At 44.3% G+C, this 15,638-nt stretch overlaps 1 protein-coding gene across 1 annotated transcript in view; it reads right to left on the bottom strand.

The window, feature by feature from the left end:
- Positions 1 to 15,638, bottom strand: part of LOC122792978 (arf-GAP with GTPase, ANK repeat and PH domain-containing protein 1-like) — a 2,685,441-nt gene that overhangs the window by 1,025,162 nt on the left and 1,644,641 nt on the right. The window contains exon 12 of the mRNA XM_044060583.1: positions 9,686 to 9,845. Within this exon, the coding sequence (XP_043916518.1) occupies positions 9,686 to 9,845 (160 nt within the window). The remainder of the gene's footprint in view (positions 1 to 9,685; positions 9,846 to 15,638) is intronic.

Raw genomic sequence — 15,638 nt, 5'->3', positions numbered from 1 at the left:
TAAAACCCTACCATGCATCTCACCGTATTCCATCCTGCTTGTGTAATTACAACCAAAGAGTTCCTGGAGGCTCTAGTGGAGAAGCTTGAGAAAATAACATTTAAATTTAAACCGGAGCTCCCCAGAGCATTTGCCTATGTTACTGCCAGTGATATAAAGGAAGGCGGAAGTACTGTGTACCTGTGTTCGGTGTTCTGGCTTATTCCTCCCACGTTAAAGAAAGATTCCGAACCAGGCACCCTCATCCATGAGGTGTCCCACTTACTAGGGACACAGGATATAGCTTACGAACTGCTAAAAATAAAAAGGGGATATCATGAACGGCATTTTTGCTGGAAAGAGTGTGTTTCTTGAAAAAAGTAAACAATGACACATTGAAAAAGAGATGATCAGCATTAATGTTAACAGCTTGGAGTATGAATACGAGCTCATACTTAACTACGAAGGAGCGTGGGATGCAGCAAATGGCAGATACCTGTGCTGCGGTGAGACCAAACTACATTCGGTCTGTAGTAATCGATCCATAGGACATTATTCGATACATGAACTTGTAGTCCATTAAAAAAGAAAGTATGTTAGCCTGGTGTTTAAAACACACTTTCTGAGCCATTCTGTTTGGGTTTGACTTCATTTATGCATGTGGCAAATAAAGGTCGTTCTGCATATACCTCTCAACCTCCTAGTACAAGAAATCTGGACAGAGCATTAAATGGGGGGGTGGGGGGGGGGGCAAATGCCCAAAATAGGAACAAGTTTTAAGTTTCAAACATAAATCTTGTAAATACTGGCAAAACACAGCATCGCAAAGTGGTAGGGGTTTAATGGAAAAGTACCATTGGGACCACTAAATCAGTCAAATAGTGGTTTGGGGAATATGTCTTTTCCTGTTATTGTAAGCAGGAAGGGGTGGGGGTGCACAGGGTGGCTTGTACCTTGCAAAAAAAAAGAAGATATGTACTCACCATAACGTTCCATGTGAGTTGTTCCATCTCGCCTTCATTCTTCACTGATGGGTTCGGAACCGATCTTAGGCTCCGATACGGCCGACTAGCAAGCTCAAAGTTTTCCAGTAGCTCGAGACCCAACCCGTTATCCCACAGTGCACTGCTGGAATTACCACAGATCTTGTTTGCTGCGTACCATATAGAAGTACAATAATTATTCTGCCTAGGAATGAAGACACATTGAAAAACCAGGATGAAGACAGCCTCCAGGTCAACTGCCAGCCAGGAGGGGGAAGGAGGGAAGGACGTGAGAATGAAGGCGAGATGGAACAACTCACATGGAACGTTATAGTGAGTACATAACTTCTTTATGTGAAGTTGTTCAATCTCGCCGTTCATTCTTCATTGATGGGTAGCGTCCCTAGCACCCTGAACTTGGGTGGCTCACGGAAGTACACTCTTCAGAACCGTAGAACCAAATGAAGCCCTGTCCCTGGAGGCCTTATCCACTTTGTAATGAGTTATAAAGTGTGAGGTTTAGACCATGTGGCTGCTGCACAGATGTTGTCCAAAGGTAATTTGGCTTGAAAGGCTGACGAGGTAGAAACTGCTCTGGTTGAATGAGCCTTCACCTTTCTAGACAAGGGCATGTTATGACAAGAATATGTGTAGGTGATACAATCCGACAGCCACTTAGACAGGGTTGTTTTGGCAACTGGTTTACCTTTCCTGGCCTCAGAAAAAGACACAAAGAGCTGATCTGATTTCCTAATGTCTTTTGTTCTGTCTAAATAAAATCTAAGTTGTCTATGAACATCGAGTTTGTGCAACATATATTCCAATTTGTTGGTACGATTAGGGAAGAAAATGGGCAACTCGATGACTTGATTAATGTTAATCTCAGAACATACTTTGGGCAAAAAGGATGGATTTGTCCTGAGAGATACTCTGTCAGCATGGAAGACCATATAAGGGGGCTTGATGGATAGGGCCTGGAGCTCTGACACTCTACACGGGCTGAAGTGATGGCTATTAAGAAGATAGTTTTCCACGACAGAAATTTTAGTTCACAAGATGATGCAGGCTCAAAAGGAGGAAGAATGATGCGAGATAACATAAAATTCAAATTCCAGGGGGAGTAAGGTGTCTTCACTGGAGGTCTCATGTGAAAAGAACCTTTTAGAAAAGCCTTAGACAATTGGTGAGCCATAATATTCAAACCATCGATTCCTAGGTGGAAATTAGATATAGCAGCTAATTGCACTCGCACCGTAGCAGCCTCTGTTCCTTTGTTGAAGATTTCTGTCAAGAATTGTAAAATAGAAGACAATGGCGCTTGGTAAGGGTCAATGTTGTGGGAAGAAGCCCAAATGGAAAATTTCTTCCACTTACTACGATACAATTTTCTAGTGGAAGGTTTATGGGAAGCCAACAAAATTTGACTAGTGTCATGGGAAAGATTATAAATCCTGGCTATGCGGGGAATTGGAGCAGCCAAGCGGTTAGCTTCAGTGTCTGCAAGGATGGATGAAGATCCCCTGACGGATGGGTCAACAAGTCCTGAACTGGGTCCAGGATCCATGGTTCTTCCAGAATGTGATGGTAAAGAAATGGAAACCAAATCTGCCGAGGCCAATGAGGGGCTATAAGGATGATCGTCCATCCCAGCGACTTTGCTTTCTGTAAAAATTTGGGTATCAGGGGAATTGATGGAAATGTGTAGAGGAGACCCGGGGGCCAATCGTGGACAAGAGCATCCCTCAGGGAGTGACCTGGCATGGGAATCAGGGCAAAATAGCTTCTGCATTTGTTGTTGACATGACTGGCGAACAGGTCACAGGAAGGCTGGCCCCATTTGCGGAAGATCCTGTCCGCAATCTCTTGTTTAAGGGACCATTTGTGGGGCAATAAAATTGCCCTGCTCAGTCTGTCCGCTATGACGTTGGATTTGCCCGGGATGTGCATTGCTAGCAGAAAGCGCTGGGATGACAAGGCAGACTTTTCGAAGTTGACTATAATGCCTAGCCGATTGCAGAGTGTCAGAGTAGCCTCTCTCGCTTGAAGAAGTTGATGCCTGGTGGTGGAGGCAAGAAGCCAATCATCCAAATAAGGAAACACCTGGAATCCTAGACGCCTCAGGTGAGCCGTGACTCCTGCCATGCACTTGTGAACACTCTGGGGGCTGCAGTGAGACCAAAGAGCAGAGCTCGGAATTGATAATGATTGGCTCCCAACCGGAAACGCAGGTGATCTCTGGATGGCCTGGCCATCTTTATGTGGTAGTACACATCCTTGAGCTCGATCGAGCACATCCAATTGTCCTTCCCTAGAAACGGGAGTATGGACTGTAGCGTGACCATTCAGAACTTCTCTTTTCTCACAAATTGGTTGAGTCTGCTGAGTTCCAGAATGGGTCTCCAGTCCCCTGTTTTCTTTGGAACCAAAAAGAATCTTGAGTAAGTTCCGAATCCTGTTTGGTCTGCCGGGACTGGCTGGATGACTCTTTTTTTCTAGCAATCGGCGTACCTCTATTGCTGCTTGTCCCATGTGACTGGGTGGAACATCTGGGATTTTTTTGACGGGAAGGGGCTGGGTGGAGAACGGTATGAAATACCCTCTGGAAATGATACTCTGCATCCAAATATCATTTGTTATATTTAGCCAGGCTTTTGGGTACAATGACAAGCGACACCCAACTGCCTCCAGAGTAGGACAGCCAGGCCTCCTTTCAGAAGCGCTGGTAGGACTGACCAGAAAAGTGACTTCTGTCACCCTGGTATTGCGGACCCCCTTTGTCGCGAGGGTGGCGTCTTCCATTGAAACCCCCTCCTCTGCCTCTGGAGGGGGGCTCTCCATGTATGTCTTGAAAGGCTCCTTGGGCTTTCCAGAACCACATCTTTCCTCCCCTCTGACCTTTAGGAGAGGGTCGAGTAGGGGTGGAAAAATGGACTCCGACGGCAGACAGAGTCTTTCCTTCTTGCTCACACCTGGTCAAAGTCTCCTTCACCTTTGGCCCAAACAAAGATGAGCTGTCAAATGGGGTATTAGTAAAGGAAGGGTTCCGCGAAGGAACAGAAGTCGCATCCAGGCATGCCTACGAAGAGTGATTCCTGTACCTGCAGCTCTACTCGAACCATCAGCTGCGTAAGATACGAGACGCATGGACAAGTTGGCTATCAAACTGAGGGTAGAGAGCTGAGTGGCAATCTTGTCAGATACACTCGTAGCTACAGCACCCTGAAGAGTATCTCCCAACTCCTTAAGGAGATCTCTCTGCAGTCTGGTAAAATGTGTCAAGTAGTTCACTGATCTGAGTGAGAAAGTCGCTGAACTGAACATGCGTTTCCCATATCTATCCATGATCCTAGATTCTCTGTTAGGAGGATGGAAAGACGAGGAAGTCTCAGACATTTCCTTTTTGGTGGCTGCCGCCACCACCATGGCATCAACAGGGACTCCCTTGATCAAAAAGGACTTATCCAGGGGTGCAGAAATAAACTTATTAGGCCTCCTAGGAACAGGTTCCATAGATTCTGGTGACTCCCACGTCCTACAAGAGACCAGATCCATAAGCTCATCGTAGGGCGGAGATACCCAAGACGTGGAAGGTTGAAACCCGAATGCCCTCAGGAGAACCGGCTCATCCTCGGTAGGGCTCTTGGACTGCCAATCACCCCTCTGCCTAAGAATTTCAAGAATCTCCGCAAAGGAGATGTCCTCAGAGGGGGATCTAGGGGACCCTTCTGATTCATCCAAGTCGGTGTCCGATGTGAGAAACTCCTGTGGGGAGTCCAAATGCCTCCTCTTGCATAATCTCTTCCTGGGAACCTCTTCAGGGGGAACTTCTGGAGAGGTCTCAGAAGAGCAGGGAGTGCCCTGTGGGTCTACCTGAGGCTCAGGGTTTCTATGCTTGGAATGACCGGAGGAAACCGAAACTGACACAGACACTTTAGGGGAAGAAGAGGCTTGACCTTGAGATGAGATGAGGAAGTCTTAGAAGACAACACTCGCCTCATGGCTTTAAATGCACCTCGGCTCCGATGAGAAGGAGTCGACGGATCCGACGGAGCCGCAATCTCCTCCCACACCAAAGCCGTGGGCTCCGAGCCCGAGGTAGGAGCCGAGCTCCGAGGCCTCAAGAGGAAGAGTCAGCACCTCCAAGTCAGTGTGGCTATCCTCCCCGGACCCGACTGGAGAGTGTCGGCTCCTAGAGCCCCCAGTCGGCGCCGAGAACGTCAGAGCAGATGGAGCTGATGACACTGGAGCAGGTGTCAGCTCCAAGGGATCCACAATCATCAGGTTGGCCTCCTCCGGCTCCGAAGGTCCGGTATGGCTCAGAGGAGGAGCAGACAATTCAAGAGTAGTGGTCTTTGGCTCCGACGGTTGGGTCTGAGCTGACAGCAATTCAGCTAGGCCTGGTGCCTTTAAGAGTTTCTGTACCAGCCGGTCCATATCCAGATCAGAAAGGCTGACAGAGGACCTGGAAGAGTGAACAGATGGAGCCGATTGGAGCAGTATCGATGGAGGTTTTTCGGCAACCAGTTCCAAAGCAGTGTCTCAGTAATGAAAAGAACAGACTGTCGGCTCCGAAGGCAGTGGAGCCAAAGTCACCACACTTTTTGACCTTTTTCCTTTTTTTTGACCTGGATTCAGTGGAAGATTTGCTGGCCCCATCCTGGTCATACAATGCCTCAGAAAAAGGGTGTTTGATAATACCCCTATCAATTAACTTCCTCTTCCTTTCTGCAAGCACTCTGGTGGAAAAGGAGTGACAGATACTGCATGACTCTTGCAGGTGCACCTCACCCAAACAGTAAACACACTGCACATGGGCATCCGTGATGGACATTTTCTGTCCGCAGTCTGGGCATTTTTTAAACCAAGACTTTGGATGTTTATCTTTCTCTTCAGACATTTCACAATAAAAGGAACACACTGTTTAACTATGAGCTATTTAAGAAATCTAACTAACTCACACAAAACACACACAGCCCAAAAGGGGTAACTAATAACTATATCAATATAAACAGGATTAAGTAATCCAATAACAAGAGTCCCAAACGGGGAACACTGACTAATAACTATAAGAAGAGATCCTAAGGCCAAAGGGCTAAAGGCAAAGAAAGACTTTACTGAGGAAAGGGGGTTGAACACAGAAAACAACTATTTACTAGCTAGTAATATCTAGTATTACATAGTAATCAAAGATATATAAAAAATTGAAATATAAAACTTGCTGAAAGTTGAAAACTCCCAATAAAAGTCTTGAGCAACACTGGAAACCAAGAGATCCGTGCCACGGCAAACTAGATCTGAGGTAATTCAAACAGTGCATTGTGGGATAAGGGGTTGGGTCTTGAGCTACTGGAGAACTTTGAGCTTGCTAGTCGGCTGTGTCAGAGCCGAGGATTGGCTCCGAACCCATCAGTGAAGAATGAACGGCGAGACGGAACAACTTCACATCGTGTTTTTTGTATTGCATGCTACAATGTTATTTCTTGAAGCATGTGGACTGCTTTGTCAGTGTTCAGTTAGCAACTTTTTGTACATTGACAGGTCCAGAGGCAAATACTAGGTTATTAATTTTGCAAATTATTACAAGTCTAGTCAATAACCAGGGTCAAAAATAAACCCTGTACCTTGTATCTGTGTGTTAAAAACATTAATCATTATACTAACCCACTGCCTCAATGAAATACTAAAGATATTATTTATCTATCTATCTATCTATCTATATATATACATATATGGGTCAACTTCAAAATGTCGACCATTCAGAATGCCGACTTTCATATGGCTGATGCCAAATGAGCGACATTCCGAAAGACCGACATCCTGAAATAGCACCATTTAACTACCTGTAAACACAGTAAAATTGTGTTATGTAGGGGCCCCCCTGCACCCCCCCACACCCCCTGCTATTTAAATATTCTCATTCGGAGATTGCACTACAGTGCAGAAAAGGGGAATCTCCCAGTCCCGCACTGTAGCGGGATCTCCGCTATCATTTGTCGGCCTTTCAAACGTTCGCTCATATGGTGTCGGCCATATGAGTTTCGAACATTTGAAAGTTCGAACAAATGAAGGTCTCCCATACATATATATATATATATATATATATATATACATACATATATATATATACATATATATATATATATATATATATATTCATATATACATACACACACACATATTCATATATACATACACACACACATATATATTCATATATACATATATATATATATATATATATATATATATGTATATGTATATACAAACACACACACACACACACACATATATATATTATATATATATATATACAGACACACACACACATATATATATATATATATATATATATATACACACAAACACACACACACAGTGGATATAAAAATTGTACACACCCCTGTTACAGTGCTACGTTTTTGTGATATAAAACAATGAGACCACAATTAATCATTTCAAAACTTTTCCCACCTTTAATTTGACCTATAACCTGTACAATTCAATTGAAAAACAAACAAATCTGTTAAGGGAAAAAAATATAAAAAAATAAAAAACACGTACAATACACTGGTTGCATAAGTGTGCACACCCTTAAACTAATACTTTGTTGAGTGTGCACACCCTTAAACTAATACTTTGCTGAGTGTGCACACCCTTAAACTAATACTTTGCTGAACCACCTTTTGATTTAATTACAGCATTCAGTCTTCTTCGGTACACACCTGCCATCAATTAAAGAGACTCCGATTAACCCCAAATAAAGTTCAGCTGTCCTGTCCTAGTAGGATTTTCCTGGCATTTACTCAATTGTCTGCTACAGCAAAAGCCATGGTTCACAGAGAGCTTACAAAGCATCAAAGGGATCTCATTGTTGAAAGGTATCAGTCCGCAGAAGGGTAGAAAAACATTTCCTCAGCATTGGATATACTGTGGAACACACTGAAGACAGTCATCAAAAAGTCGAGAAAATATGGGACAACAGTAACATTGCAAAGAACTGGATGTCCCTCCAAAACTGATGAAAAGACAAGACGAAAACTGGTCAGGGAGGCTGCCAAGAGACCTACAGGAACACCGAAAGAGCTGCAGGAATTTCTGGCAAGTACTGGTTGTGTACTACACATGACAACAATCTCCCATATTCTCTTTATGTCTGGACTATGGGGTAGGGTTGCAAGACAAAAGCCTTTTCTTACACAGAAAAACATCCAGGCCCAGCTAATATTTGCAAAATAATACAACAAGTCTTCCAAAAGCATGTGGAAAAATGTGTTATCATCTGGCGAGACCAAGGCTGAACTTTTTGGCCACAATTCCAAAAGGTACATTTGACGCAAAAACAACACTTTGCGTCACCAAAAGAACACCATCCCCATGGTGAAGCATGGTGGTGGCAGTATCATGCTTTGGGGTTGCTTTTCTTCAGCTGGAACTGGGGCTTTAGTCAAGGTGGAGGGAATTATGAACAGTTCCAAATACCAGTCGCTTCTGGCCCAAAACCTGCCGACGTCTGCTGGAAAGCTGAAGATGAAGAGAAATTTCACCTTTTAACATGACAATAACTCTAAGCATATATCCAAATCAACAAAAGAATGGCTTCACCAGAAGAAAATGAAAGTTTTGGAATGGCCCAGCCAGAGCCCACACCTAAATCCATAGAAAAATCTGTTGTGTGACCTGAAGAGGGCTGTGCACAAGAGATGGCCTCACAATCTGACATATTTGGAGAGCTTTTGCAAGGAAGAGTGGGCAAATATTGCCAAGTCAAGATGTGCCATGCTGATAGACACCTACCAAAAAGACTGTTGTAATTAAATCAAAAGATGCTTCAACAAAGTATTAGTTTAAGGGTGTGCACACTTATGCATCCAGTGTATTGTACGTTTATTTTTTATATTTTTTCCCCTAACAGATTTGTTTGTTTTTCAATTGAAATGTACAGGTTATAGGTCACATTAAACTTGAGAAAAGATTTATTGTGGTCTCATTTTTTAATATCACAAAAACATGGCATTTTAATGGGAAGGGTGTAAACTTTTTGTGCGTGTGTACATATATATATATATATATATATATGTATGTATATACACATATACATATATATAAAATACACATACACACAAAATATTTAAGCTCTGGCTTTCTACAACATTCTTATATTATTGATAAGCAATTAAATATCCTTTAACTTTTGGCCTGATCTCACAGCACTGACTAACACTTAACATTTCATGGCTGCAACATTTTAAGACTTACTTAGACCTTACTTAATACAGGGTCAGACCTCTTCAGAGTGGGTGGCTGCACCATTTGAGAACTAACTTATGTGTTATATAAACTATAGAGCTATGCCCATTAAAAAAACTTCCCTGTTGAAATGTTGGGACTCGCAATGCAGAGTCCCAAAATATCAAAAGAACAAAAATACAAGAGAAGAGTGAATATCAAAAAAATGCTATTTTCCTTTAAGCATGTTTTTTTCTGGGGGTAAGCCAAGCCTCCCTGTACCCCCTTGATGTGGGAGGGCAAGCCCCCAATATCTACCATTTCTTACACATACAAACTCCAAAATCACCATGGCTCAAAGTGAGGTTAATATTCTAAGAAGTGGCAATTGTGGACATATAATGAAGCCCACGTTTTCAGTCATTCAGTCTCCACATTTCAGGGCTCAACAATGAGAGTCTCGACATTTCAGTTACAAAAAAAAGCGTGTGACTTACCTGGATTTGGTGAAATCTGTAAGCTACTCATGTCTTTAGAAAGACCATTGGTTTTGGGACTGGCAATTGCTGGAAAGGCTCGTGGAGGCCTCTTCCCTGGAACTTTAACAGTAGTTCTCAGCAGGTCAATTTCCTTCCCATGAACATTCTGCATGTAGTCCTACAAAATACAAGCATGAACAATATGTAGATAAATTTATCATCTATTAGGTACACAGAGGTTTCCTTACCAGAGCAGCCAGCTAAATGCACACACACACACACACACACACACACACACACGCACTTCATATAAAATTTACCGAATGAATGAAAAAAAAAAATGAAGGAAAGAAACACAGCTCTGCTGAAATTAATAAAAATGAGTATAAAGTACACTTTAAATAGTGAGTGAATGTGGGGAGGGAGAAACTCCATAAACACATCCAAATTCACTTTTATAAAATCAACTACAGATATGCTGCATTTAAAGAAAGGTGAAATTCCCTTGCAACTTCAAAAACAAACAAACAAAAAAATATATACTTTCATACAAAAAAAGAAGTTAAGTACTCTCCATAACACTCCATTCTGTGTTGTCGATCTTCATTCATTCTTGACGAATGGGACTACGTTCCGATCCTCGGAATGGGCTCAGCCATTATACAGCCCGCACCACCCAAATAACTCTCGAGCTAAGACTCTACCCATAATGCCCCTCTCTCCATTACCTGAGATTGAGTTTGCAGACCACAGTAAGAGTGTATTCAGAAAATGTAAGCAGAAGCAAGGTCCACGGTATAAACCCTGTGGAAAAAAAGTACAATGGTTCAATCCCCCTGGAAATCTACAGGAGGAGAAAGGTGCGTGGGATGCCAAGAATGAAAGATCGACAATACAGCTAGAATGTTATGGTGAGTATAATACTTCTTTATCTGATATTGTCAATCTTCGTTCATTCTTGACAAATGTGACAGAGTCCCCAGCTACTTTAGTTCCTGGTGGCCTTATGGAAGGATATTCCTCATCATCATCATCATCTTCTTCTTCTTTTGGCTGTTCCCGTTAGGGATCGCCACAGCGGATCATCTGTTTCCATTTCTTCCTGTCCTCTGCATCTTGCTCTGTCACACCAACCATCTGCATGTCCTCTCTCATCACATCCGTAAACCTTATCTTAGGCCTTCCTCTTTTCCTGTTACCTGGTATCTTCATCCTTAGCATCTTTTTTCCCAACATACTCAGCATCCCTCCTCAGCACATGTCCAAACCAATGTAATCTTGTCTCTCTGGCTTTGTCACCAAACCTTCCAACCTAGGCTGACCCTCTAATATACTTATTCCTAATCCTGTCCACCCTTGTCACACCCAAAGTGCAAATCTTAACATCTTTAACTCTGCCACATCAGCTATGGAAGGATATTCCTGAGAAACATAAACCCAAAGGATGCTGTTACCCTGGAGACTATATCCAATTTGTAATAACTGATAAAGGTATGAAGCACAGCCCAAGCTGCAGCTGCACATATTTCATCCATGGAAGTTTTCAAATGAAAAACAGCTGATGTAGCACTGATCTGAATGAATCCGCTTTTACGGGTGCAGATAACTTTTGGTTATGTTCATAAATGAAAGTAACACAATCTCTCAGCCATCTAGATAAAGTCACTTTGGCACAGCTTTTCCCACTGTTGGGCCAGAAAAGGAAATAAACAATTTATCTGATTTCCTGGTCTCTTTAGTCCTGTCAAGGTAAAAATGTAGTTGCCTACGAACGTCCAGTAAATGCAAGCAATATTCACCTTTGTTGGAAAACTTGGGGAAGAAAACTAGCAACTCAATAGTTTGATTAATACTGGATTCAGAGACCACAAACACCCTGACTTTATAAAAAATGATATACGGGGAGGGGATCTCAGAGCCTCTTCTGGCGGAAGTGAAGGCTACTAGAAAAAGAGTTTGCCAGGAAAGGAATATGAGATGGCAAGAAGCTGCTGTTTCAAAGGGAGGATGTACTAAAGACTGCAAAACCAAGGTTAGATGCCATGGAGCTAAGGGATCTTTGAATGGGGGGTTTTAGACACAAGACATCTTTGAGAAATACCTTGCATAGTCGATGGGAAATTAAAGAATGGTCATTGTAGCCATTGTGAAAATTAGAAATGGCTGCTTAACTGAACTCTAATGTTGGAAGCAGAGGCTTCTTGCTCAAAAAGAGTGGCTAAAAATTCCAAAACTTCTTCAACAGGTGCCGAAAAGGGGTCTAAATCGTTTTCAGAGGCTCAAATTGAAAATCTCTTCCATTTACTGGAACAGACTCTCCTGGTGGAAGGTCTATGGGAAGCCAAAAGAATGTTTTGTACAGGGGAAGTTATATTATTCTGCCTGGCAACTACCAGAATTGGAGGAACCAAGCTGTGAGGTTGAGAGTACGTAGATTTGGATGCACCAATCCCTGTGGATGAGACAGCAGGTCTGGAACTGGGTCCAGAATCCATGGATGGTAAATCAAGTGAGGTCATAGAAAGGGGAACCGAACCTGCCTGAGCTAGAAAGAAGCAATGAGAATCACTTTGCTTCGCAACCTTTGAGCTTTCCTTAGGAAGAGGGGTATGAGGGGAAAAGCATAAAGATGGCCCAAGGGCCAATCGAGAAGGAGGGCATCTCTCAGGGACTCCCTCTGAGAGGGAATTGGGGCAAAGTAGCTGCTGCACTTGTTCATTGGTGAGGCAATAAGACTGCAGCAAGGCTGGCCCCAGCGGAAAAACATTTCCTTTGCTACTTTGGGATTGAGAGACTACTTGTGAGGCAGTAGAATGTGTCAGCTTGTCTGCTATCGTGATGGAGCTCTCTGGGATATGCGTTCCCACAAGAAAGCAGTTGGAAGGTATCACCCATTGCCACACTCTGAGAGCTTCCCGGCAAAGGGGGTAGGATTTGGTTCCAACTTGTTTGTTGATGTACCATACCACTGACATGTTGTCTGATTGGATCGCAACTGTTCCCAGAAAAAGAGCAGACTGAAAGGCTTGCAATGCTAGGAGCACTGGTCTCATTTCCAGGACACTGATGTGCAAGTTGGCCTCCTGTGGAGACCAAGTGCCTTGGACTGTTCTGCCCAGATAATGCCCCCCTCACTCATCTGGGAGGCATCCGTGGTCACTATGGCCTTGGGTTGAGGGGGAACAAAGGGACAGCACAGTCAGATGCCTTCTGACTGCATCCACCAGGACAGATTCTTTTTGCAATGACCTGTTACTTAGATCGGATGAGAAAGAATGGACCATTGAGAAGCCAGAAGCCACTGAAGTGTCCTCATGTGAAGCCTCACCAAGGTGATGGCTGCTGCCATAGATCCTAAGGCTTGAAGGACAAGTAGAGTGGGCACTTTGTTTTTTAATAAAATGAGCTGTACTTGAGATCTTATCTTTTGGAGCCTGTGAAAGTGTAGAGAAGTTATGCACAAAACTGTGTTGACGTGGGCTCTTATGAATTCTGGGTCTTGAGTGGGAGACAGCTGTGACTTTTCTTTGTTGAATGTTATGCTCAGGGCAATGAACAAGTCTATGATGAAGTCGGTGGCTTGAAGCAGTAGATGCCTGGTAGGGGTGGTGAGGAGCCAGTCGTCTAGATAAGGAAACACCTGGAATCTGTGAAGTCTCACATGAGCCGTGACTGCTGCCATGCATCTGATGAACACTCTGGGGGCTGTGGTGAGGCAGAAGGGGAGAACTCTGAACTGATAATGACTGGCACCTAGCTGAAAGTGGAGATACCTTCTGGAGCGTTTGTCCATCTTTTTGTGGTAATATGCAGGTCTATAGAGCACATCCAATCATTTTCCCCTAGAAAGGGGAGAATAGAATGAACTATGACCATCCAGAATTTTGTCGGCTGAACAAACGTGTTCAGAAGGCTAAGGTCCAATACTGGCTTCCAGTCCCCTGAAATTCTTTGGCACTAAAAATAACCTGGAGTAAAATCCGATCCTATCTGATCTGGTGGGACTTCTTGGTTGACTCTCTTCTCTAGCAGCTTTTGAACCTCTATGGCTGCTTGATCCCTCTGATTGGGTGGAACATCGGGGATTTTTCTCAGTGATCTCGGGAAAAGGGTGTAAGGGATATGACAGCCTCCGGTAAAGATTCTCTGCACCCAAGTATCAGAGGTTATTTGTCGTCAGGCTGTCGACTGCAGTGAGAGTTTTTCCCTGAGTGCTTCCAGAGGTAAGCAATCAGGCCTTCTCTCAGTTGCGCTGGTAAGGTTGTCCAGAGAAGGAGTCTCTGGAACCCTGGTTTTGACAGCCACCTCTGCCTCATGGTCGGGGTCTTCCATCTGAACTTCCCCCTCTGCTCCAAGGGGAGCCACCACCACGTGTCCTGGAAAGGCCCTTGGAACTTTTTGAACCACAGCTTTCCACTCTTCTGATTCCTTGAGTAGGATCACTGAGGAGTAGAAAAATGAATGCACAAAGCAGACAGGGTCTTTCCATCCTTTTTACACCTGGCTAGTGTGCCCTTCACCTTGGGGCCAAACAAAGATGATCCGTCAAATGGAGAATTGATGAAGGAAGAGTTGAAGGGCTCCGCAAATTCACAGAAGTGCATCCAGGCGGGGTGACTTATGGCAATGCCGGAACCCACTGCTCTGGTCTTACCTTCGGCTACGTGTGCAATAAACTGCATGGATGAATTCAATATAGACTCCAGGGTGGCTGCTGCACCTCATTAGACACGGCTCCAGTGAGAGTATCTGATAACGCCTTAATCAGATCTCTGGAGTCTAGAAAGTGTAACATAAAGTTCAAGGACCTGAGTGCGAAGGTCGATGAAGCGTAGATCCGTTTTCCAAATTTGTCCATTGTCCTAGACTCCCGGTTAGGAGGATGTACAGTAGGACTCTCATTGGTAAGTTCCTTCTTGGTGGTAGCCGCCACCACCACTGCATCTACTGCTAAACCCTTGGCCCAATACTGGTGGTCCTCTGAGAGAGAGAACTTTGTCTGTTCTCCGGGGAATAGGCTCTATGGAGTCAGGGGCCTTCCAAGCTAGCTGCGCAATTAGCTTAATAAGATCGTCAGAGGGTGGGGTCACCCAGGAAGTAGATGGTCAAGCATTAAATGCTTGCAAGTACATGGATTCCTCTGAGGTCGGGTCTTGGGGCTTCCAGTTACCCCCCTACTTGAGGACCTCTAGGATGCCTCAAAAGGAAATATCTTCGGAGGGTGACTGGGGGGAACCTTCCCCTTCATCGAAATCAGTGCCCTCGGTGACAGATTATTCTGGGAAATCTAGGTGCTTCCTCTTGCATGTCTTCTTATGGGGGGGTATTCCTCAGTGGGAATCTTGGAAGAAGATTCCAAAAGAGGGGTCCTGTACAGGGGTAACTTGAAGCTTTGGTACACGCTGTTCTGCCATGAGGACTGGTGTCAGCTCTGGATCAGAAGATATTGTAATATGACACTCCCATGCAGGAAGGACCAGCTGAGAGCCTGTAGAAGTTAAATCCTTCTCCATAACTTGGAAGGCAGGACCACCCCCCCCCCCCCAAAGAGGAGTGGTAGCCTGCAAATGAGAAAGACCACCTTGGGACCAAGGTCACATCCCACTCCAAGAGTCTGTCCTCCGAAGCAGGAGCCGGGGAAGGACTTGCAACCTACAAAGTCCCCAGCGCCAACCTCGGCTCCAAAGAAAAAACAGGAGTCAATCCAAGACCCTCAAAACCAGCAGTGGAGTCTCGTCCACGAAAATCTACTGGTTCCGAGGAGGGAACCGAAGAAGTCAGAGCAATATCCAGTGCCAAGACAGGGATGCCTAATGGCATCAGAACAGTTGGTACTGAGGGAATCAATGTGCTGGGCTCTGAAGCTCCGGTGGAAGTCAGAGGAGGAGACAGTGCAGGAGTCCTTGGAGAAGACACCCCAACTCCAAGAGGGAGAGGGGCCTGAGAACAGGCAAGAATACCTCTGGCTGCC

This window comes from Protopterus annectens, chromosome 2.part0 (assembly GCF_019279795.1).
Source record: "Protopterus annectens isolate FY-2018-M chromosome 2.part0, PAN1.0, whole genome shotgun sequence".
Taxonomy (NCBI): domain Eukaryota; kingdom Metazoa; phylum Chordata; order Ceratodontiformes; family Protopteridae; genus Protopterus; species Protopterus annectens.
This window is presented reverse-complemented; position numbering and strand designations above follow the sequence as displayed.